This window comes from Dipteris shenzhenensis, chromosome 2 (assembly GCF_047967505.1).
Source record: "Dipteris shenzhenensis isolate YYH24624 ecotype China chromosome 2, Dip_SZ_1.0, whole genome shotgun sequence".
In the NCBI taxonomy this organism is placed as follows: domain Eukaryota; kingdom Viridiplantae; phylum Streptophyta; class Polypodiopsida; order Gleicheniales; family Dipteridaceae; genus Dipteris; species Dipteris shenzhenensis.
The window spans coordinates 341536-365432 of record NC_141597.1 but is presented as its reverse complement, the minus strand read 5'-3'; the positions used below and the strand labels follow the sequence as shown (position 1 = coordinate 365432).

Sequence of the window (23897 nt, the reverse complement as noted above, 5' to 3'; positions counted from 1 at the left end):
TTTTTGCTCCTTGCTCAAATTTTTAATTTGAGAGGCGGTGAAACCTCATTGTCCACATATACAGACTTGCATCTATATGCATTTATGTCATCTATCATTAAGGCATTTATTGATAACGTGGTGGAGCATCCAGAGGAAACATTGGTTGCTACGCCCATAAGTTGTCCTGATGTAACCGCTGTATTGGACGAAATGGGGAGCTCTTCTGAGGTTAAGGTCATCATTAGCAAGCAACCTCGTGTTTTGACTTTTGGTAGCGAGGAAGTTACAATCCTCTCCGACCCTTTGAAAGAGGCTAATGACAAAGTCATGATGGCCATCCTCAGGTTTGATATGAACATCTCTTGACTTGATACTTCAATCATTTGATTCAATCTGCTTCTAACATTTGTTTATTTATTGCTGTAGTACGGTTATATCTCATTTTCCTAGATCAGTACAGAATCGCGTCTGTATGCTCGATTCTCTTCTTTCAGCTGTACTTAGTGATACCAAGAAGAGAGTAGATGATGTTTGTTCAATTCTACAACCTTTAGACTTGGATGGCATACTACTTGTCTTTATGCCATACTATGAGGAGTAAGTATGGTCTCAATCTTTCTTTTACTCTCTTATTTATAATATTGTGATAAATCTTATCGCTCTTTATTGGTGATGTAGTTCACATTGGAGCCTGATAGTATGGGACCTTGATGACAACCATTGTTGGTTTGTCAACTCAATTACAGGCTTTCACGGGGTGTTCAGGTAAGTGTTCTTTTATCATATCATTATGAACATGCATCTTACTATTTACTACACAAATTCACTTTGTCATATGTCATGATGGACAGGTCTGCAAACAAGTTAGTTTCTGCGATTATGAAAATCAGGGAGCATCAAGACCAACCAAATTTCTAGACACGCCTCGCAGTGGAGCAAAAAGACATGTTTAGTAGTGGGTGGAGAATTGCCTACAACTTCATGTTGTATCTCAATTTAATTTTTGAACATGTCTCCATAGAAGCATATACCAAGCTCGAGCTACAAGATTTTGTGGCTAAGACTATTCACTATCTAACTGCTATCATTGGGAAACAACATGATGGACTCAATGAAGAACCTGAGGGAGCCAAAGAAAAAGAAGAGACAATTCAGTCTCCTTCTGTATCACAGCCTCAAGTAGAAGCATTACAGTCTACACTTAAATTAGAGACTCAATGCATTCTTCCTACACAAGAAGTGGAGACTCAATGTGCATCTACAACATCACATCTTGTAAAGGAGGAAGAGATTAAGTCTATCCCGATTGCACCAGAAGTAGAATCTCAATGTACACCATCCACACAAGTAGAGACTCAATGTACTCTTAGAGAATCACAGCCTCAAGAGGACTCATCAGACTCTATTCAGTTGTAAAACATGTAGAAAGAAACATGAGTCCTTGAAGATTTTTATCTTGTTTGTATTGATTAATGATAGTGTTTTTAAAACTTATGTTAAATGTTGCAATACGTTAGGATATTTTATGATATTTATTCATTACAATACATTAGGTTTTACTTTTTTGAAAGTCTAATTTATTATGTACAATAAATATCTTATGATGAGAATCTAATAATTATATCATTCTTATGTTCCATCACTTTATTTTATAGATTTCAATGTACTCAAGATCTATCATTTATTATGTAGAGATTCTAATAATTACTAACTTATATTATATTAAAAGAACATCTCATGATGAGATTCTATTAATTATATCATTCTTGTGTTCCATCATTTTACTTTATAGATTTCAATGTACTATCACTATCTTATATGTCTCAAATGTCTCCCATTACGGTCTTGCATCCCATCATTTTATTTTATAATGTCTCGCATTACGATCTTGCATCTAGTCATCTTGCATTACGGTCTTGCATCTGTAGTTCTATAAATTCCCTAGTAGTCGTTCATCTTCTATATCTCACCCGCAGCAGACACTTCTTCCACTTTGCTCTTCTTACCTTACTCCTCTCCTCAAGCTTGCTCCTTCCATCTTGCCCGCAGCCTTGCCTCCTCTTCTCAAGCATACTCCTTTCATCTTGCCTTACCTCCTCTAGTTACCTTCCTCACTCTCATTACCTTCCTCACCTCGTTCGTCTTCTATATCTTTCCTCACTCTCGTTACCTTCCTCACCTCGTTCGTCTTCTATATCTCACCTGCAGCAAAAACTTCTTCCACTTTACTCTTCTTACCTTACTCCTCTCCACACTTCTTCCACTTTACTCTTCTTACCTTACTCCTCTCCTCAAGCTTGCTCCTTCCATCTTGCCCGCAACCTTACCTCCTCTTCTCAAGCATACTCCTTTCATCTTGCAGCCATTATGGATCTTTTTAAGGTAATCGATTCTGTCGAGCAAGCCATTAGCAGCCTCAAAGAATGGATTGCCGAGAACCAAGGAAAGAGAGAGGAGAGAAAGCAAAATCCAGCTCCATTAACCCAGTACGAGAAGGATGACTTTGCTTGTCAGAAGGGCTTAGAGAAGGAAGAGGAAAGAAAAATAAGTATGGCTACTACTGAAATAGATAAATTGCAGTCATATAGGAGAGAGTTGATAGACTTTCAAAGTGAGATATCTTCGCATGTGGCTCATTATGGAAGATTTTCCCCCGAGGAAGCGCAAGCCATTCGGAACAAACAAAGTGTTATGCAGGAGAAAATTCATCAATCCTTACTTCTCTTCTATAATTTTAACTACATCGATGAGGAAGAGATGAGCTCAGCTCTTGAATGGGTTGAATTTAGGCTAAGGACTTGAAAATAGAAAATTCATCAAATTGAATGGCTGTAGTCTTGAAAATCTCACGCTTAACTTTTGAAGGTGTTTATTAACACCATTAAATATTAAGAGAGTTTACAACAACCGAATCTTATTTTTTCATGTAACTTATGTAGTCTTGAAAATCTCAGGCTTAACTTTTGAAGGTGTTTATTAACACCATTAAATATTAAGAGAGTTTAAAACAACCGAATCTTATTTTTTCATGTAACTTATGTAGGCTGCGTTAAATTTTATAATTTTAGTTTCATGTCCTTAAAAAATATATTTAAAAATGCTTGTTTTTATGTTTTTATATGTGCTTTAAAGATTGGGTTTTTCTTAAATTTTATCTGAAAACTAGTTTAAAAGTATATGTAAAAATGAATTTGTACATTGACAAGTCCAAAATTAATGAAATAAGTGTTTTTGGCATAAAACTTCAATGTAAATCATCTTTCTCAAGTTCACAAGTATCATTGTTATAATAACAAGTCTCATCATGTACAAATGGTTACAATGCTTTCAAAATTCTAGACAACTCAATGTGTGAGGGACTAACATCTACAAGGAGTTTGAGATACCACTTATAGACAATTCACTGAAAGATGGTCTAAGGATGGAATAGATTTTAGGGCAAAATGATGCATATTGATCGAGCACTACCCCTAACTTGTTACTTTGTCATCTACCTACATATTAAGCAAGGATCTTGGAAGGACATGTGGCAAGAAAGGAGAGGCCAAATGCTAGCCATGCAAGGCACTTAAATTTTTTTTAAAAAGAAGGCAATTTCCAACATTTGCATCCTTAAATGAAAATGGAAAAGAAATGTCTCTAGCTCTAAAATTGCCCTTTAAAACAAATTTTAAACCCATCATCCACGATATCCATGCCAGGAAAATGTCACCCAAATTTGTATGATAAACCATTTCACTCGAATTGCATTTTTGAATCACATTCCAGATGCAATTGCATGGTTCACACAATCGCAATGAGCTGGTTGTCATTCATGGGCATGATGATTTGAAGGTGAGAATCTACTACTACCACATGATAATCGAAGTAGACTTGCTAGATCTTGCACCTGAGTTGCCCCACATTGCTATGGCATTGATGAAGAGGTGAGCTATATTTCTAGTCTAGATGATGAGACCTCAAAGACAAATTACTTCAAATTGCAGCATAATAGGGATAGCGTAGACTCCTACAATTCAAACCCGAGAGTGCTAGGAAATTGCTATCTGCTGTCTCTCTTGTAGGTTAGTCTTTCATGTTTGTCACACTTTTTCTTGGGTGCATGTGAACATATTTTGCATTTTTCTATACTTGGAAGTTGATCAAGCCTTCCTAATCTTATACTCAATGAGATAGATGGAGCGAAGAAGTTGCAAGGAGGTGTGGATGATGACTCAAACAAGAGAATCATCGATTGTGTTGCTTCAAGCTATGAATTAGAACCACCATCTAGGCGGCAAAGTTAAAAGAGTGCAGCAAAGGAAGTGGGGCAAATGGGCAATTGAAAACTATGTGGTGTCATTAGGGACACTCGAGACAAAAAAAGATGTTGCACAAGCTTACGATAATGCATCCATAATGTTTAGAGGATCCAAATCAAAGTTCATTGTTCTTGAGATAATTCATGAATTTGTATGCTCTCTGTGCTACCCAAATTCATTGCCCAAAATACCCTCATAATGAAAACTTGGATTTGCCATGTTTTGCAAAACTTGAGGGCATTTAGATGAATTTCAATTCGAGCTTCATGATCTTAATGGTAGTGAGTTTAGAGTACAACCAAATGCTCATGTCATGTTTGAGTTTTTCTAAGCACAAGTAGCCAATTGAGCAACCAAGAGCAAGAAGACATTGATTTCTCCTAGGTTACGAGATGAAGATTTCTTGAAGGGTTTGGTGTATTTACACTCTTGAATGAATGACAATCTTATTAATGGAACGGCAACTCAACTCTACACTTTTCGCCTAAAGAATAATAGGAAAAGAGAGAGTATGGATAATGCTTGCTCTTAATATTTGAATTGTTATTGCACATTTCTTAAACTTCAATTCGTCATCTCAACTTCTTGATACCCACTATACTTTTTTTAAAAAAGAAAAGCTTGCTCTACATGGCCCATGGCATGTGATGTTCATCAAAACAAAGAAAAAGCAAAATAAAACTAATATGCTTTTGGTAGGTGCCAAGCTAGGGATTTTATAGGGATCCATGAAAGAGATCAAAACTATGTTTTGGGTCCATGGAGTGGTGGAGTCTATCACTTTTGCCCAAGGCACCATGTTGAACTAATTGGGAATTGTAGAGGCTTCAAGATTTTCCAAGAACTGAATTAATTGCGAATTGTCAAGCTTCAAGATTTTCCAAGAACCGACCAAACATGGCATAGTTCTTGGGAGTCATGCTTGCCCCTCACTGATGACATCAACACCATCCCCAATAGAAGAAATTGATTCAATATGAGCATAGCTATGCCACAACAACGTGCGAGTTGCCCACCAATAGAATTCAATGCAAATCACATTTCTCACAAAACACTATGGTTGAAGGGAAAGGTCTCTGAGAGGCCTTTCGGACCATGAAGGCTCGAGAAGGTGGGTGAGTAGCCGACATGCCACAAGCCCCCTTTTCAATGGCTTCCTGGCTGAAAAGGCCGATCGGTAGCCTTTCCCGACCGTCAAGTGGCCTGTGGGAGGAAGGTAAATAGGTAAAGGGTGAACATGAGGGTGAATGTGTCACATTTAAGCACGAAATGGAATTACGGGTCATTTTCTCATGTGAGAATGTGCAGAGGTGTCAGATAGGAATGATGGCAAGGGCCAACATCAAGCCTTCTTTACCCTCATTTGATAAAGCTCATATTCCAAATCTCTATAGAAAGAGCCTTGATCTAACAGTGGAGATCATCTTTCCGTCGACCACTGCCCTGGACATTATTGCATTGCGCAAGAGTGTGTATGCAAAGTGCGAATTGATCATCTTGTAAATAGTCCAAGCTAAGTAGCTTCCTTGGCAATTCAAAAACTAAATCTTGATATCATATATAACACAATTGTAAAGAAAGCTACACTAAGTTTATATTATGACATCCACACTTACAAAATCGAACGCTCGATCGATCGATCCACGTTAATCATTATTGGGCTAGTCCTAGCCCTCTATAATGCGTACTTATCTTTTCTCAGTGCCTTCAAATGAAACGTTTCCTCACCACATTAACTACAACTTCAATGAGTTTTTCAGAAGACGATAGGCATGGGCCAATTGAGGACTCATTGAAGGCCTTGAGCCAGGCGTGCAGGCAAGGGAACTTCTCCTCAAAAGGAAAAGTGAACTCCCCCATAGTTTATAAGGCTCCATACCAAACCGCAACAGGACCCAATATGATATCCACATACCCTATTGAGGCTCCTCCAAAGAAAGGAGGCTCCTTGGGCACTGTTTTCAATGCTTCCTCCAAAGTGGTCAGCACCTCATAGACAATTCTATTGCCGCCTTTTGTACCTCTCCATTTGTTCTCACTATTGAAAATAGGGCATCGAATACCTGCAAACAATACACGACAGATTCATGAAGGAGGTGCACCAGGAGCTAAATCACCCAAACAGTCTTCCTATCAGCTATGCATCTTTTGTAATACAAAATGAAAGAGAATGAATTATAGTACATACCTTCTTGTCTACATAATCTGCCCAGAAGCAAGCCACGGATCTGTCATAAGGGTCCTTGGGCAGCAGATCGTTGCCATCAGGAGAAGGCCAAGCTTCGTCAACGTATTGGACGATGATCATGGATTCAGGCATAGGTTTACCATTGTCGATGAGCACGGGGATTTTCTTATAGACGGGGTTGGAGTCCAGGAGGAGCTTACTTTTGTTAGTGGGGTCCTGAGGGACTTTATCATAGGAGACGTTTTTGAAGGCGAGGGCGAGCTCAGCTCTAATGGCATAAGGGCTACCCCAGGCAGTGAGGAGTTGGACAGACTGTTGTGCAGCCATGGTAGTAGCGAAGAAGTCATAGTAGTAATGGAAGATCTTGGTAGTAGCTTACGAATAGAATTGAGGAGGATATTGTTTATGCTGCCCAAACTGCCCACCCAAATGTCATGCATGACATCATTCCCTTTGGAATGTGCCACTTTGTAAGTCCTGCCCCTAATTCATAAATAAATTGCATCTTGTCAAATGTGGACGTCTACACACTTCCCTATGTAATAAGGTGGTGAGAATCCACTTACACCCTTCTACTTTTACTATTACGAGTAACATGACGGGTTAGAGACTCACTTCGCCGGGTCTCAAAATAGGATTTAAAGAGGTCTTTGATTTCAAGTTTTATTCATAAAGAAATTGGGTCTCAAAGTAGGATCTAAAGATGTCTTTAATTTTGAAAATAAATTTCTAAGTTTTATTTATGAATTTCAATGAAATGAAGACCTTGGCTAGGCCTCAACACACACAGACACTCACACGCACACATGCACACACAAACACACTCTCTCTCTCTCTCTCTCTCTCTCTCTCTCTCTCTCTCTCATGCATGCCTACAAACACCACCATATGTGTGGTAAGTGCATGCTTATGTGTATATGCTTATGCACCTTTGTGTATGTGTGTGCGTGTCGCTATGTGGATGTGTAACCATGTGTGTATGGTGTGTGTATGTGTGCCGACACACTATGCACCTATGTGTATCATGTATCCATGTGTATGTGTACATGTGTTTACGTGCACACATGTGTGTGTGTGTTCCATGCCTATGTGTAGGTATGTAAGTGTATACATGTGTCTTGTGTATGCATGTATATGTGCATTGAAGCATCCCTTCTCTAGGTCCATCCTCTTTCTGCTCTCTAGGCTCCAACTCCAAGAAACCTCCATTGTTCTCAATGTGGCATCATTACTGGTTTTCGTGGCTCTCTCTCTCTCTCTCAGTCTCTCTCATATAAAAACTCACACACACTCACTCATGGGCATACATATATACACTTTGCATACATGCACAAAGATATGGTGCAAAATAGATGGAATTAACATACTCGTGATGACACCCATGTGTATGCATAGTTGCACACACCGCACACATGCACACAAGTACAGATACAAAAACACATATGTATACATATACTCACACCAATCCATATGCACTCATCCACAAGGCATGCACATAGTCCACACTCCCAAGTGAATGCACTCACACATATCACACACACACACACACACACACACAGAGCACATCAATGTGTGAGCCATCTTTTCTAAGAACTCCCACACGACTCTTATCGAAACTTATTATCCTTTGAAATTGCATTTCCTCAATTTTAGAAATTTGCTTGAATAAAATGTAATCTAGCTATCTATTCCTTAAGGTCGAGTTTGCCATGTGGTTAGTAAGGGGGCTATTGTCTTGCAACCAAAGAAGGTGCCCCATGGCATGCAACTAAACCTTCATGAAGGAGAGTTCCCAGAGCTTAAGGAGAGCTTTCTGTGTGTTGCCTCCACATTTGGCCTAAGAGTCTTTCCTGTTGCATGACTGCTTCAGAGTTGCATGTGTGTGAATTAGGGATGGAATAATAAACACATCCATTTGAAACCACACCAATGACATTAATTTTTGATTTGTTGTACATGATGGGGGGGAGAATTTGTCCAGATGGGCGGCCAAGGTTGTTTGAATAAAATCTCTCTCTCTCTCTCTCTCTCTCATCATTATTTTTATTTAACAATATTATTTGAACTACATGGATAATAGAAAAACATTGTCGAAAAACTCATTTCTCTATATAATGTTTTAAAAGATGTGTATATCTTATTGAAGGTCAAATAGCTCTCTCTCTCTCTCTCTCTCTCTCTCTCTCTCTCTCCCCTACAAAAAAAAAAGCATTGTGTGAAAATCTCTCTTTAAGGCTTGCAAAACAATTAAACGTTATGTAAACTATAATACATGTTGCATATGTATGTGTGTGTGTATGCATATACATATACATATATGTATATGAATAGACAAAGACACACACACATAAACATGCCTCTCATGCTCAGACTCACACATGGTTTCCAAGCCCATGTCTACGCCTCTCCTATTACATGCGGGGTGGCATTTTCCAAACAAGTTGCCCGGAGGTGCACGTGTCGAGATCGGGCTCATGGGGGGTGCTGACGAGCTCCCCCCGTATTGGAACATGGACCTTAGATCAGGCAAGGCTACCTGTTGAGTTTAAGCATATCACTAAGCGGAGGAAAAGAAACTAACGAGGATTTCCCTAGTAGCGGCGAGTGAACCGGAAAGAGCCCAGCTTGAGAATCGTGCAGCCTCGCCATGCGAATTGTAGTCTGGAGAGGTGTCCTCTGCAACAGATCAAGCCCAAGTCCCCGGGAAAGGGGCATCGGAGAGGGTGAGAGCCTCATCGAGCTCGAACCCTATTGCTTTGCAAGGTGCCGTCGGTGAGTTGGGCTGTTTGGGAATGCAGCCCTAAGCAGGTGGTAAATTCCATCCAAAGCGAAATACGGGCAAGGGACCAATAGCGAACAAGTACCACGAGGGAAAGATGAAAAGGACTTTGAGAAGTGAGTTAAAAAGTGCTTGAAATTGCTAGGAGGGAAGCGAATGGAGGTTGCAGGTGCACCCCGATCGGATGCAGAACGGTGAGATTTGGTCCGCCGCTCGGCACGGGGCACTGGTCAGCACGGGCCCATGTGACATGACAAGAGTGGGCTTTCGATGGCCCGCCTATGCTGTTGTGTCGGTCGAGGCACAATGCGCGTGCCACTCATGGCGAGCTTTACGCACCTGCGCGCTCGAGGCGCTGGCATTCTAGGATTTCCATCTGGCCCATCTTGAAACATGGACCAAGGAGTCTAACATGTACGCGAGCCGGTGGGTGGCAAACCCATGGAGGCACAAAGAACCTGAGAGGTGGGATCCCCCCCGCAGGGTGCACCATCGACCGATCGTGATCTTCTGTAAAAGGTTTGAGTGGGAGCATACCTGCTGGGACCTGAAAGATGGTGAACTATGCCTGAGCAGGGCAAAGCCAGAGGAAAGTCTAGTGGAGGCTCGTAGTGATATTGACTCGGGGGGGTCACTATGTATAAACCCTCTATATCACGTGCGTTCAAGGCATATATTTAAAATCCCTTATCTATAAATTTTTTCATTGATAAAATGTACCCCTTTTCTATACAAATCTGTAAATTTTTTCCAAAACTATTTTAAATAGTCCCTTATGTATATTTATTTTTGTAAATTTTAGGAATAAAAAATATCCTTCTTTTGAACTCACGTGATAGGGTTACATATGATGAGTGACCCCCCCGAGGATATTGACGTGCAAATCGTTCGTCAGACTTGGGTATAGGGGCGAAAGACTAATCGAACCATCTAGTAGTTGATTCCCTTCGAAGTTTCCCTCAAGATAGCTGGAGCTCGTTGCGTAGTTTTATCGGGTAAAGCAAATGATTAGAGGCATCCGGGGTGTAACACCCTTGACCTATTCTCAAACTTTAAATAGGTAAGCAGCGGGGGTTGCTCCATTGAACCCTAGTGCAGAATGGGAGCTCCAAGTGGGCCATTTTTGGTAAGCAGAACTGGCGATGTGGGATGAACCGAAAGCCGGGTTACGATGTCAAACTACACGCTAACCTAGATCCCACAAAGGGTGTTGATTGATTAAGACAGTAGGACAGTGGTCATGAAAGTCCAAATCCGCTAAGGAGTGTGTAACAACTCACCTGCCGAATCAACTAGCCTCGAAAATGGATGGCACTAAAGCGTGTGACCTATACCCAGCCATCGGGGCGACTGCGAGGCCCCGATGAGTAGGAGGGTGTGGGGGTCGTGGCATAGCTCCGGGTGCGAGCCCGAGTGAAAGGGCCCCCAGTGCAGATCTTGGTGGTAGTAGCAAATATTCAAATGAGAACTTTGAAGACCGAAGTGGAGAAAGGTTCCATGTGAACATCAATTGGACATGGGTTAGTCGATCCTAAGAGATGGGGTAGTCCTGTGTCAAGGGCGCATTGTGTGCTATGCATCGAAAGGGAATCGGGTCAATATTCCCGAACCGGGATGTGGCCGTGGATGGTAACGTGATCGAATCCGGAGACGCCGGCGGGGGCCCTGGGAAGAGTTCTCTTTTCTTTTTAACAACCTGCCCACTGTGAAATCGGATCACCCAGAGATAGGGCTCAGCGGTTGGTAAAGCACCTCACGGTGTCCGATGCGCCCACGATGGCCCTTGAAAATCTGGAGGAGCGATTGCCGATCACACCCGATCGTACTCATAACTGCATCAAGTCTCCAAGGTGAACAGCCTCTGGTCGATAGAACAATGTAGGTGAGGAAAGTTGGCAAAACAGACCCGTAACTTCGGGAAAAAGATTGGCTCTGAGGGCTGGGTCTAGGGGTCTATGAACTGACCCCTGAGGCTATCGGGGGTCTGCCCGAGCTGCACCAGCAGCGAGGGTGAACCTCCACATGCCGATCGGGTGATGGGCGCAAAACGTTGCCCCTTGCGGGGCGGCCCTCCCTAGGTGGTGAACAGTCGTCTCAGAACTGGTGCGGAGAAGGGGAATCCGACTGTTTAATTAAAACAAAGCATTGTGATGGTCCCTGCGGATGTTGACGCAATGTGATTTCTGCCCAGTGCTCTGAATGTCAAAGTGAAGAAATTCAACCAAGCACGGGTAAACGGTAGGAGTAACTATGACTCTCTTAAGGTAGCCAAATGCCTCGTCATCTAATTAGTGACATGCATGAATGGATTAACAAGATTCCCACTATCCCTATCTACTATCTAGCAAAACCACAGCCAAGGGAACGGGCTTGGAAGAATCAGTGGGGAAAGGAGACCCTGTTGGGCTTTGACTCTAGTCCGACTTTGTGAAATGACTTGAGAGGTATAGAATAAGTGGGAGCTTCTGGCGCAAGTGAAACACCACTACTTTTAATGTTATCTTACTTACTTCGTGAGGTGGAGGCGGGGCTCGGCCCCTACTTCTGGTCTTAAGGCGCGTCCGCGCACCGATCCAGGTGAAAGACATTGTCAAGTGGGGAGTTTGGCTGGGGCGGCACATCTATTAAAAGATAATGCAGGTGTCCTAAGATGAGCTCAACAAGAATAGAAATCTCGTGTGGAACAAAAGGGTAAAAGCTCATTTGATTTTGATTTTCAGTACGAATACAAACTGTGAAAGCATGGCCTATCGATCCTTTAGTGTTTCGGAATTTGAAGCTAGAGGTGTCAGAAAAGTTACCATAGGTATAACTGGCTTGTGGCAGCCAAGCGTTCATAGCGATGTTGCTTTTTGATCCTTTGATGTCGGCTCTTCCTATCATTGCAAAGCAGAATTCGCCAAGTGTTGGATTGTTCACCCACCAATAGGGAACGTGAGCTGGGTTTAAACCGCCGTCGTGAGACAGGTTAGTTTTACCCTACTGATGAGCAATGCCGCAATAGTAATCCAACTTAGTACGAGAGGAACCGTCGATTCACATAATCGATCATTACACTTGGTTGAAAAGCCAGTGGCTCGAAGCTACCATGTGTAGGATTATGACTCAACGCCTCTAAGTCAGAATCTGTGCTAGACGCGGCGCTCTCTACCCCCTCGGTTGTTACTTGACTCATAGTAGGGACGCCTGTGCATCCCCAAGAGCATGTGTCGAGAGCCTCCCTCGAGGTGGCCGAAGGAGCCGCCTCGTGGACTCATAAATGGCAATTCCAAAGGATCAGGGAGATGAATCCTTTGCAGACGACTTAAATATGTGGCCAGGTATTGTAAGTGGCAGAGTAGCCTTGCTGCTACAATGCACTAAGATTCAGCCTACCATCGCACTGATTTGTCCCCTCCTCTCCATGGCCCCCCGTGGCCTGTCTCCTCGTGTCTCTCTCTTGGGTGGGGTTTTTTGCTCCCCCCCCATTCCCTCATCCCCCCTTATGCACAAAACCCCCCCCCAATCCCACCTTATGCACGTACGCACCCCCCTTGATCCCCCCCTTGTGCACGTGTGCACCCCACCCCCCCCGCACACCCCCTCTTGTGCGCATGCATCCCCCCCTCCCTCATCCCCCCCTTGCGTGCATCCCCTCGCCCCCCCCGCTTTGTGCACATGTGCACCCCCATCCTTCCCTCATCCCCCTTGTGTACATGCCCCCCCCCCCCCCCCAACCACCCCCCCTTGTGTGCATGCGCACCCCCCCAACCGAGCCCCCAACGCCCCCTTGCGCACATCCCCCCCTTGCCCCCGCCTGTGTGCCTGTGCACCCCCCCTCCCCCCAACACCCCCCCTTATGTGCATGCCCCCCCGCACCCCATCCCCCATTGTCGCCCCCCCCCTTGTGCCCCTCCCCCTTCCCTCATCCCCCTTGCACCCATCCAACCCCCCCCCCTCCCTCATCCCCCCATGTGCGCATCCTCCCCCCCGTCCCCACTTGCACCCATGCACCCCCCCCTTCCCTCATCCCCCCTTGTGCACATCCTCCCCCCCATCCCCCCTTGCACCCATGCCCCCCCCTCCTCCCCCTTCCCTCATCCCCCCTTGTGTGCATCCTCCCCCCCATCCCCCCTTGCACCCATGCCCCCCCTCCTCCCCCTTCCCTCATCCCCCCTTGTGCGCATCCTCCCCACCATCCCCCTTGCACCCATGCGCCCCCCCATCCGCCCATCCGACTTGTGCGCATACGCCCCCCCTTGCGCGCATGTCGCGTATCCCCCATTGCGCCCCCCCCCACCTTTACAAAATAAGACAATACTGGTTTCTCACGCTTGTTTGTCGTGGTGCAGTCACACCAACGCTAATACACCGGATCCCATCAAAACTCCGCAGTTAAGCGTGCTTGGGCCAGAATAGTACTATGATGGGTGACCTCCCGGGAAGTCTTGGTGCTGCATCCTTTTTGCCCCCAAGGTTAGTGGTCTTGCCACGCCTTGGTATCCCTGACCGCCGACCTCACCCAATATGCCCGGCCGATGCTCTCTTGTCGCGCACACCCTGATACCCGTGCACACGTGTCGCGAAGGACCCCGTCATGCAACGTCTTGACGCCACACTCAATGTCACCCGATCAGCCGCAACGTCCCAATGCCACGGTCATGCCCCCAATGCCACGCGCACCTGCACGCGCACCTGCAGTAGCATCTTGACCCCTAGTCGTAGTCCTGATGTGACGTCCCACGCACCCGCAGCGTCCCATCCCCCATGACGCCATCGATGCCCCACGCACCCGCAACGTCTTGGCTCGCGAGCACCCCTGTCACCCCGATGCCTTGTGTACCTAAATGCCACCGTGCCCCCATCCCATGACGGTGCCTCGGGATCTCGGGTCGGGTCGGGATGCATGGCACCCTGAGCACCCGCGTGGCACCACGAACGCTGTCGTGCCTCCCGACGATGCCCCGCATACCCATGCCTCCAAACCGATGCCGCCGCGACCCTGTCCCATGGTGGCACCCTGGGCTCTCGGGTCGGCCGGGTCGAGATGCGTGGTGCCCCGAATGCTGCCATGCCCCCTACGACGCCCCGTGCACCCACACCTCCAACCCGGTGTCATCGTGCCCCTGTCCCACAGTGGCACCCCAAGCCCCTTAGTCGGGTCGGGACGCGTGGTGGTGCCCCAAACACTGCTGCGCCTCGGCCATGCCCTATGTAGTCGTGCCTCCAACCTGACGCTACCGTGCCCTCGGCGATGCCTTGCGCAACCATGCCTCCAACCTGATGGTACCGCGCCCCCATCCCACGGTGGTACCTCGGCCTCCCGTGTTGGGTCCGAACGTGTAGCAAGGCCCCGAGCACCCACGATGCTATCGTGCCCCCGGCCACAACCTATGCACCCACGCCTCCAACCCGATGTTGTCGTGCCCCTAGCCAGCCTTGCGTACCTGTACCTCCAACCCGACGATGCCGCGCCCCTGACGATGACCCGTGCAGCCTCACCTCCAACCCGACGCCGCCGCACCCCCGTCCCATGGTGGCACCTCGGGCTCTCGAGTCGGGTCGCGATGCATGGTGCCCCGAGCGCTACTGCACCCCTGGCCACGTCTTGCATGCCCACGCCTCCAACCCGACGTTATCGCAGCCTCGACCATGCCCGACGCGCCCGCACCTTCAACTCGACGTTGCCACGCCCCCAAGTGATGACCCGCATAGCCCAACCTCCAACCCGATGCCATTGCACCCCCATCCCACGATGGCGCATCGGGCTCCCGAGTCGGCGGGTTGCGACGTGTGGTACCCCGAACACTGTCTCGTCCCCGGCCACGTCCTATGCACCCACGCCTTCGACCCGACATCGCCCCACATTGCGCACCTCCAACCCAACGCTGCGATGCCCCCGATGACGTGACCCACACACACTCGCCTCCAACCCGATGCTCTCGTGCCTCCGTCCCACAGTGGCGCCTTGGGCTCCCAAGTCGGGTCGTGACGCGTGGTGCCCCGAACGCTACTGTGCCCTTGGCCACGTCCTACGTTCCCACGCCTTCAACCCGACGTTGCTGCATCCCCCGACCATGCCCCGCGTACCCGTACCTCCAACCCGATGCCACCGTGCCTCCAGCGGCGACCCGTGCCCCCCCCTCCAACCCAACACCATCGTGCCTTAGGCTCCCATACGGGTCGTGACGCGTTGTGCCCCGAATGTTGTTGCACACCGACGACGTCTTGTGCGCCCACGATTGCAACCCGACACTGTCGTGCCCTCAACCATGCCCCACGCACCTCCCGTCGTAGCAACCCGATGCCACCGTGCCCCCGTCCCATGGCGCCTCAAGCTCCCGATTCGGGTCGGGACGCGTGGTTCCCCAAATGTTTTCGCGCCCCTGGCCACATCCCGTGCGCCCACGCCTCCAACGCCCCCACGACTATAACCCAACGCTGCCATGGCCCCGACGATGCCTCGTGCAACCCTCACCATGGCAACCTGACCCCGTCGTGTCCCCATCCCACGGTGGTGGCTCGGGCTCGTGAGTCGCACCGAGATGCGTGGTACCCCGAACGTTGCCATGCCCCCGGCCACGCCCATGCCTCCAACCCGACATTGTCGCCCTCGACCACGCCCTACACACCCATGCCTACAACCCGACGCTGCCGCACCCCCACAATGCCCCACGCACCCACGCCTCTAACCGACATCGCCGTGCCCCCGTCCCATAGTGGTGCCCTAGACTCCCGAGTTGGGTCGCGACGTGTGGCACCCGGAACACTATTGCACCCCCGACCACGCCCCATGCACCCACGCCTCCAACCCGACATTGCCACACCCCCGACCACGCCCCGCGCACCCATGCCCCCAACCCGACGCCATCACGTCCATATCCCACGGTGGTGTCCCGGGCTCTCGGGTCAGGTCGGGATGTGTGGCACCCCTGAGCACCCGTGTGGCGCCCCGAATGAAGATGTAAAGCCGAGGGTTGAGACAGTAAAGGGAAAATGGAGCTTCATAATGTTGATCTTGCCTCAAGGGCACAGTGATGTTTTGATGAGGGCTGGATGGAAAGTATGGCCACCGAAGCGATGGGATGCCTCACCTGGGGATAGAAGTGATAGCATGATTGTGTACTGGGCAGTTGGTCCAGGTGAGAGAATAGAAGTGCACGCTCCAAACTACTCCATCAAGCAAACTAGGCTACTAAGGGCGATGTTGCTCTCTAGTCGCCAAACATTATGCTGCATGCGGGTTGGAAAGATTGGCATGGCGCGGCATACCTCGTCATCAGCACTTCAATGGCATATATTCCACCGTTGGGGCGTTTTGTCAACGTGATGCTGCAGTCAAGTCCATCAATGACACATATCTCGCCGTTGGGGTGTTCCGCCAACGTGATGCTACAGACAGGTTGGAAATACTGGCCTGGTGCAACATACCTACCCATTGGTGCTTTAGTCGCATATATCTTGCCGTTGGGGCTTTCTTACAAGGTGATGCTGTGGGCGGGTTGGAAATTTTGGCCCAGCGCCGGAGTACGTCGAGACCATACACTTCACACGGGGTGGAAATTTTGGCCACGAGACACTATCTTGGTTGTGTATTGATTCCAAACTCCCCGACCGAATGCACTCAAGATTATCTATGTGGGCATGGACTTGTGCTTCCGATTAAAACTTCTATGCTAAGGCGCTCACATGTATGATCTTCAAACGTTTTATGTGCGCTTAAGGCGTTTGTAAAAAAATATCCACGTTGTAAATATTCATCCATGTGTAACAATATTGTTTCACGTCAACTTGTGCCCCCCATTATGAGGAGAACACAACAAGACAAAGCACCCATAGACGCGCGCACAGACGCGTTTCATGAACTAAATAAAAAACTTACAGGTGCGTCTATTTGCGCGTCAGGAGACCCGCGTCTATTAGCGCGTCTATATATCAGACTTACGCGCGTATAGACGCGCTCATACATGCGTAAATAGATGCACATATAAACGCTTTGATAGACGCACATATAGACGCAAGTCGAACAGACAGACACGAATATAAACGCGTTTGTAAACGCACTGATAGACGTGCCTTTTTTTAAAAAAAAATTTTACAGAATACTGTGTATGTTGTGTATGCTATATTGTTACAAGAATCCCATATCCACATTCTGTAATTCAATTCTTACAACCAACCTCATTTTAATTACAATTCCAAATAAAATATTACAACTCCAAAATGCAATAAAATTGAAAGCTCAAAAAGTGCTTGTATATACATATAGCACGAAGCTAAGCCACGTCATGTGGCTCCAAGTACAAAAAATAAGGAAGCTAAGCTATGTCATGTGGCTTCAAGTACAAAAAATAAGAGGAGTCTATATACAAGAGGCACGAAGCCAAGCCAATGGCTTTAAGTACAAAAAAGAATAGTAGCACTACTTCTACGACTAATCCTCGCTGCCTTCCACGCTCCCTTCTGCGCTGCCTTCTGCGCTCCCTTCTGCACCTCCTTCCTCGTCTTCCTCGTCGTCTTGTGCAGGGGCGCCCTGTAAACAAGGGACAACATATATCAATGTATGAAAAATCAAATCTTTACTTATAATTTTGGCATTATTTAATTACTTTCAAATACCTAGGGGGCCTGTCCAGTAGCTCGTGTATACTGCTCCTCAGTAATCAACCCGTCATCATAGAAGTGCCTCCATGTATCTCCTCTCCGATGGTGGTGGTGGTAGGCTGTCTCCACTGGAGTAGGGTATCTGCCCACGATCTCAAGCTGCATGACCGCGATACACTTTGTGGAGGGATTAGTACAAAGAAACAACCAACCTCCTAATAAACTACATAAGCAATATAATTTGAGATCGATACTTACAAATTGGGCCTCCCATGATTCAACACCCCCTGGTCCAAAATGCGCGCTCCCATACTCCTCCATCTGGATCCTCCGTGCCTCCACGGGATTTGTAACTATTGGCTGGAAGTAAAGATTGGCTATATTGGTTGAAAGTGAGGATTGCACGCTAACACTTTATTTTGTTTAGATACTCCATCTTTTATCGTTTACCATATTGGTCCCACCTCAAGATCAATCACCTGCTCGATCCCATGCATATCTTCAAGAATGTGGCATCTACCATTTGGGAGCATTTGAATGGGACACGAGATTCGGCAGGCATAAGGGAGGATCTACGTACCACAGGGAGGATGCGTGAAGCTTGGCCTCAAGAGAGACCAAATGGGCGTGTTTTTTTACCTCGTGCACCGTGGATGTTATCAAAGCTAGAGATGGCGATGGTGAAGCGCGCTATTACTACAATTCGTACTCCCACTGGATGCATGAGCTGTTTAAAGGGAGCTTTTACAAAGAGCAAGAAAAGAGGTGTAGAGCAATTATATGGCTTGAAATCTCATGATTGGCACAAGATGCTCCAAGTAAGTATTTTATATGCATAATATCTTTTTCCTTTCAAATTTGTGAGTGAATAGCTATAAGCAACTAATCAACCACCTCCTCGCGGGTTCAGTTCATACTACCTACTAGCATTTCACGTAGTGCATCAAAGGACGTGAAAGATTGTATTTACAAGATGGGCGAGCTTGTGAGGTATGTGAGCTCAAAGGAAATAGATCCCACCACGCTTGAGAATGCTCGAGTTATGTCAGTGGAGGCGGTTTGTTTAGTGGAGGAGACATTTTCACATTCTATTCTCATAAGCCAACTACATCTCATAGTGCAGTTGGTGGATGAGATTGCTATATGCAGTACTATACATGCACGATGGTTGTTCTTCCTCGAGCGCTTCATGAAGACCTTGAAGGGCTTCGTGAGACAAAATGCAAGACCCGAAGGTAGCATGGCCGAGGGTTGGTTGGTACAAGAGTCACTTGTATATATTTCTGAGTTTCTTGTTGATGTGGATAGCTCTCTCCCACGACTATGGAGAGATGATGAAGACCTAAGGATGACCTCTATTGTGCCTCAAGGAAAAGGACGCAACAAAGTAATAGACACGGAGTTGCGTAATAGTATCAACCTCTTTTGCATGCTTAATAGTGATGTGATGAAAAGATGGGTGACAAGATACGAGGATGCAAAGGCAAGAAGACAAGAAGAAAGGGCCCTCTTTCGTACACACCACGGATCTCGTGTGCCATACCCTCAGCGTCTAAGAGCACTTCCAAAGGATATTCATGTGGATTGGCTTCTTGATGAAATGGAGAAAGCAGAGAAAGACGAGGGGATGCATATCACAATGGAAGAATGGGAGTATGCTAGGGGATGCATGAGCAAGGTCGGTATATAGAATGTTATGCATAAGTTAGGAGGTTTTTATAATTTAGATTGCTTATTTAATTGATTTTTTCTTGGTGTAGTGCACTATGTTCAATGCTATATGGTGTGAGGGCAAGCATTTTCGAACACAACGGATTGATGATAAGAGAAACACACAAGATTGCGGCGTCATTGCTAGCTTTGAGGGAGCCAATGGAGTCATGGATGATTATTGTGGCATAATCCAAGATATCATTATGCTTGACTTTCGACGCTTCTTTGTGTATGTTTTGGATGTAAAGTGGTTTAAGGGCGTGGTGGAAAGAGGCCCTAATGCAACAATCAAACGCCATGCAAGTGGCTTTGTAACTATTGACTCCACAAAGTTTTGGCAAAGTAGGAAGGACACACTAATACTACCGCAACAATGTGAACAGGTACTGTGCACACACATAAAAATACTTGCTTTTAAATATTTGATGCAAGAAAAGTAACATGATTGTATTTGTGTTTGAATTAGGTTGTCTATCAACCAATGGTGGATAATAATAGGTGGTGGCATGTCATACCTATTATGCCACGTTCCAAAGTGATGTATAGTACATTTACTAATATGGAGTGTATGGAGGATGATCATGGCCATGGACGTGATGATGACCATGATACAAGAGAGGAGGATGATCATGAGATAGGAGATATAGATATTGAGGACGAGCCTACCATTGGAGATCTTGATTTCGATGAGCACATGAGTGGCACAAGTAGTAGTGGGTTGAATGTATTTGTAGATCTAAACACTTGTTTGGATTTTGAAGTAGATAGTTTGGCAAGGGTTGATCTCATTGAGGATGAGATTAAACCGTAGCCCCACAATTGATATTGGCAAAACTATTTTACATATTGTCTCATTCTCCTCATTTCCCTTAATTCTTGTATATGTGGGCTTGCAAAAAATTATGTGCTTTGGTAATCATGGGCAATGTTTAGAAAGCAATGATGTACACCAAAATCTCACTTTCTGTATTCTCTGGAGTGCGTCTAACAACGCGTCTAAATGCGCGTCTGATTCTCAGTGTAAACACGCAAATAAACGCGCAAATACACGCGCAAATAGACGCGCTAATAAACGGGATGTTAGACGGGCCCGTATTTTCTCAGGTCTAACGTGCAAATAAACGCGGTGATTCATGCGCAAATAGACGAGCATTTAGCCGCGCTAATAGATGCACCCGTAATTTCTCTACTCGAGCAATGCCTATAGACGCGCCCGCTATTTTGCGCGTCTACCAAGCGCGTCTATAGTTGCTTTGTGTTGTTGTGGAAGGGAAAGTTCGACGTTGAGGTAGCTAGTGGGTGTGTGGCCACTCATTCGGGGTGTTCCTGAATCGAGGTTAGGCTCTTGTGTGCATCGTGTGGCCACCCTCTCGAGTGAATCTTGTTTGGGGTTAGGCTTTTTGGTTGTGAGATCTCCACGCTTGAGACAGAGCTCAAGCTCTTTTGGAGCCATGGAGAGTATATGGAAGGTGGTCTCCCTACATGTGAGGTTGCGTCCACTAGGAAAACGTAAACATGCGGTTGTGCGCTCAGTTGCTTGTAAATACTCTTTCTTGCAGTCTAGCATTATCAAGGCATCGTTTGGCACTCTTTCTAGTACTTTCTTGCAAGTAACGTCTCGGGCCATTTTACGTGTTGTGATCTCATGGTGCACTTGTGTGGGCACACATTAGAAAGCAAAACGTGGGAAGGGCATGAGTGCACGTGAAAGTGAGCAGGGAACGATGAGCGGCCCATTCCTTTCATACCCTTGTAAATATTCGTGAACCATTGTGTAACCTTCTAAGCAAGCTGGACTAAAGGTGGAACATCGCGTGGCAGGCGTTTCGTGTGAATTGTGAATCGGGGATCCTATCCAAGGAAGGTCAAGTGTTGCGCAGGCCCGTGAGTCTGTGTGTCTTCACCGGTAGGCTAGGATACACGTGGGGAGCCGGAACCATTTGAGGAGCAGTGGCCCAGGAAAGGGGCACAAGGATCAGAGCATCCGTGAACGGCGGTCCAGGGGAGGAGGCGCTATGACTGGGAGTGGAAACGGCCATCTAGGGATAGGACGTGCCAAGGCCCATTTTGGCTGGTAAATGTAGAGGCCTCGCGGTCTAGGGGAGGACGCGTTGTGGTTGGGAGTGGAAACGGCCGTCTAGGTGCAGGATGTGCCAGGGCCCGTTTTGGTTGGAAAACGCAAAGGCGTCGCAGAATGCAAACGAGCTAAGAATAGCTCCAGGTGTATCTAGTGCTGGTGAGTCCTAGATGCGCTTGAGGTGAGGGGGCCGGGTCAAGAAATATCCGCTGCATAGGAAGAAAAACTAAGGCCCGAAGACCTAGTCCCTCACAACTATTATATGGAGGATAGTGCTCTCTCATACGAGGTTGATTTGGGAGGAAAACATCAGTGGTCGTTTATGCTCCCTCTTGCTTGTAAATACTTTTTGTTGCAATCAAGCGCATTCTAGTGACCGTTTGGCACTCCATCTAGTACCGTCTTCCAAGTAACGTCATCATGCCTTCTTGTGGATTGTGATATTGTGGTGCACGTTGAAGCGCACGCACGGGAAAGCAAAACGTGGGACGGGTTGAGGGCACATGAAAGCGAGTAGGGAACGGTGAGGGCCATGTGTGTTCTCCATACCATTGTATAAACTGTGAACCATTGGATACCGAACCGGGACTCGAGGTGAGCCCAAAGGGGTCAAATGTGCAGACCCACATAACGGCCGTTAACCGAGAAAGAAACGTGGGCTGATCAGGACGTTGCATGGTGGACGTTCCTGGGGGTCTTGGTGACCCGTGTGAATCTATGGACCAATCGAATAACATGAGGCCTAAGGGCTTGCCCAGTGGGGCGTGGTACAAAGTGGGATAAACGGCGGACGGCCCATGCCAGGGGTCATGTTGGCTAAGCTACGCATAAAGGGGATTGTGGTATCAAAAAGAGACATTAAGGGAGGTTGGGACTAAGCAACGGGTCCGACGTAAGGTGCTCACAACCGAAGACTAAGTCCAGAACTACCGGGCCCTTACAACTATTATATGGAGGATAGTGCTCTCTCATACGAGGTTGATTTGGATGAGGAAAACGTCAACGGCCATTTATGCTCCCTCTTGCTTGTATATAATTTCTATTGCAACCAAGACATTTTAGCGACCGTTTGGCACTCCATCTAGTACCGTCTTGCAAGTAACGTCATCATGCCATCTTGTGGGTTGTGACCTTGTGGTGCACGTTGAAGCGCACGCACGGGAAAGCAAAACGTGGGACGGGTTGAGGGCACGTGAAAGCGAGTGGGGAATGGTGAGGGCCATGTGTGTTATCCATACCATTATATAAACCGTGAACCGTTGGGTACCGAACCGAGATTCGAGGTGAGCGCAAAGGGGTCAAACGTGCCGACCCACGTAACGGCCGTTAACCAGGAAGGAAATGTGGGCTAAGCAAGATGTCACACGGTGGATGCTCCTGGGGGGTCTTGGTGACCCGTGTGACTCTGAGGACCAAAGAAGGTGAAGCCTAAGGGCTTGCCCAGTGGGGCATGGTGTAAAGTGGGATAAATGGCAGACAGCCCATGCCAGGGGTCGGTTTTGGCTAGGCTGCACATAAAGGGGATTTGGTATCAGAAAAACATAAAGGGAGGTTGGGACTCGGCAACGGGTCCGACGTAAGGTGCTCACAATCGGAGACTAAGTCCGGAACTACCGGGCCCTTACAACTATATTATGGGGAGTGGTTCTCCTGCTTGTGGGCAAAGGCCGACCGTTGAATGAGGGTCGTGGTGTGGTGAGGCGTCTGGTCCCCCACCCCTCTTGTGACTACTGAAGGCTCCATGGGTGGGTGAACCCTCCTCTCTGCCGAACGTTTAGACCATTTTCGTGTGTGCCCGTCTTGTGAGATTGGGTACGGTTGTTGGAGTCGGCAATCTAGTAGGCGATGAGGGACTGCAAGTAGCATCTTGGACGGGCGTGTCGCCATTGGCGTGCCACCGTTTGGGCCCTGCATGATCAAGGATTGTGTCGGTGCTTCCCGTCGCGGATGGATGTTGTGGCCTCTATAGCTACAGAGGGTGGTGAACCTTGTGCGATAGACCGTTGATGGGTTCCAGCTCCGTGAGGACTTGATCCTGGGGGTTGTGAGTCACTCTAAGCAGGTGTGTTTCGGAGCGGGCGATCTGACTGTTAATGGCATTGGGTCGTTCTCGCCTCGGCTCAGCCCCAGAGTGCGATAGGCAAGGCAACATGAAAGGTGCTTGGGCTGCCGTTCGTGACCCTCGTGTGTCGGTGGACCTGCCTTATGCGGTGTCCGGGCATGTGTAGGTGACGCGTTTTGTGCGCAAGCGAAATGCCTTTGGATGGCGAGGTG

At 47.2% G+C, this 23897-nt stretch overlaps 1 protein-coding gene and 2 pseudogenes across 1 annotated transcript; 2 read left to right on the top strand and 1 right to left on the bottom strand.

Moving 5' to 3' along the window:
• Positions 1 to 6146: 6146 nt before the first annotated feature.
• Positions 6147 to 6841, bottom strand: LOC147904177 (glutathione S-transferase U16-like). The gene is given in 3 exon segments (XM_087384876.1): positions 6147 to 6283; positions 6286 to 6346; positions 6472 to 6841. Coding segments are annotated over 3 exon segments (525 nt in total). The 5' UTR covers positions 6799 to 6841.
• A 2142-nt stretch (positions 6842 to 8983) lies between these two features.
• LOC147904176 (25S ribosomal RNA) lies at positions 8984 to 12641 on the top strand (annotated as a pseudogene).
• A 932-nt stretch (positions 12642 to 13573) lies between these two features.
• Positions 13574 to 13692, top strand: LOC147904175 (5S ribosomal RNA; annotated as a pseudogene).
• The last annotated feature ends 10205 nt before the right edge of the window (positions 13693 to 23897 follow it).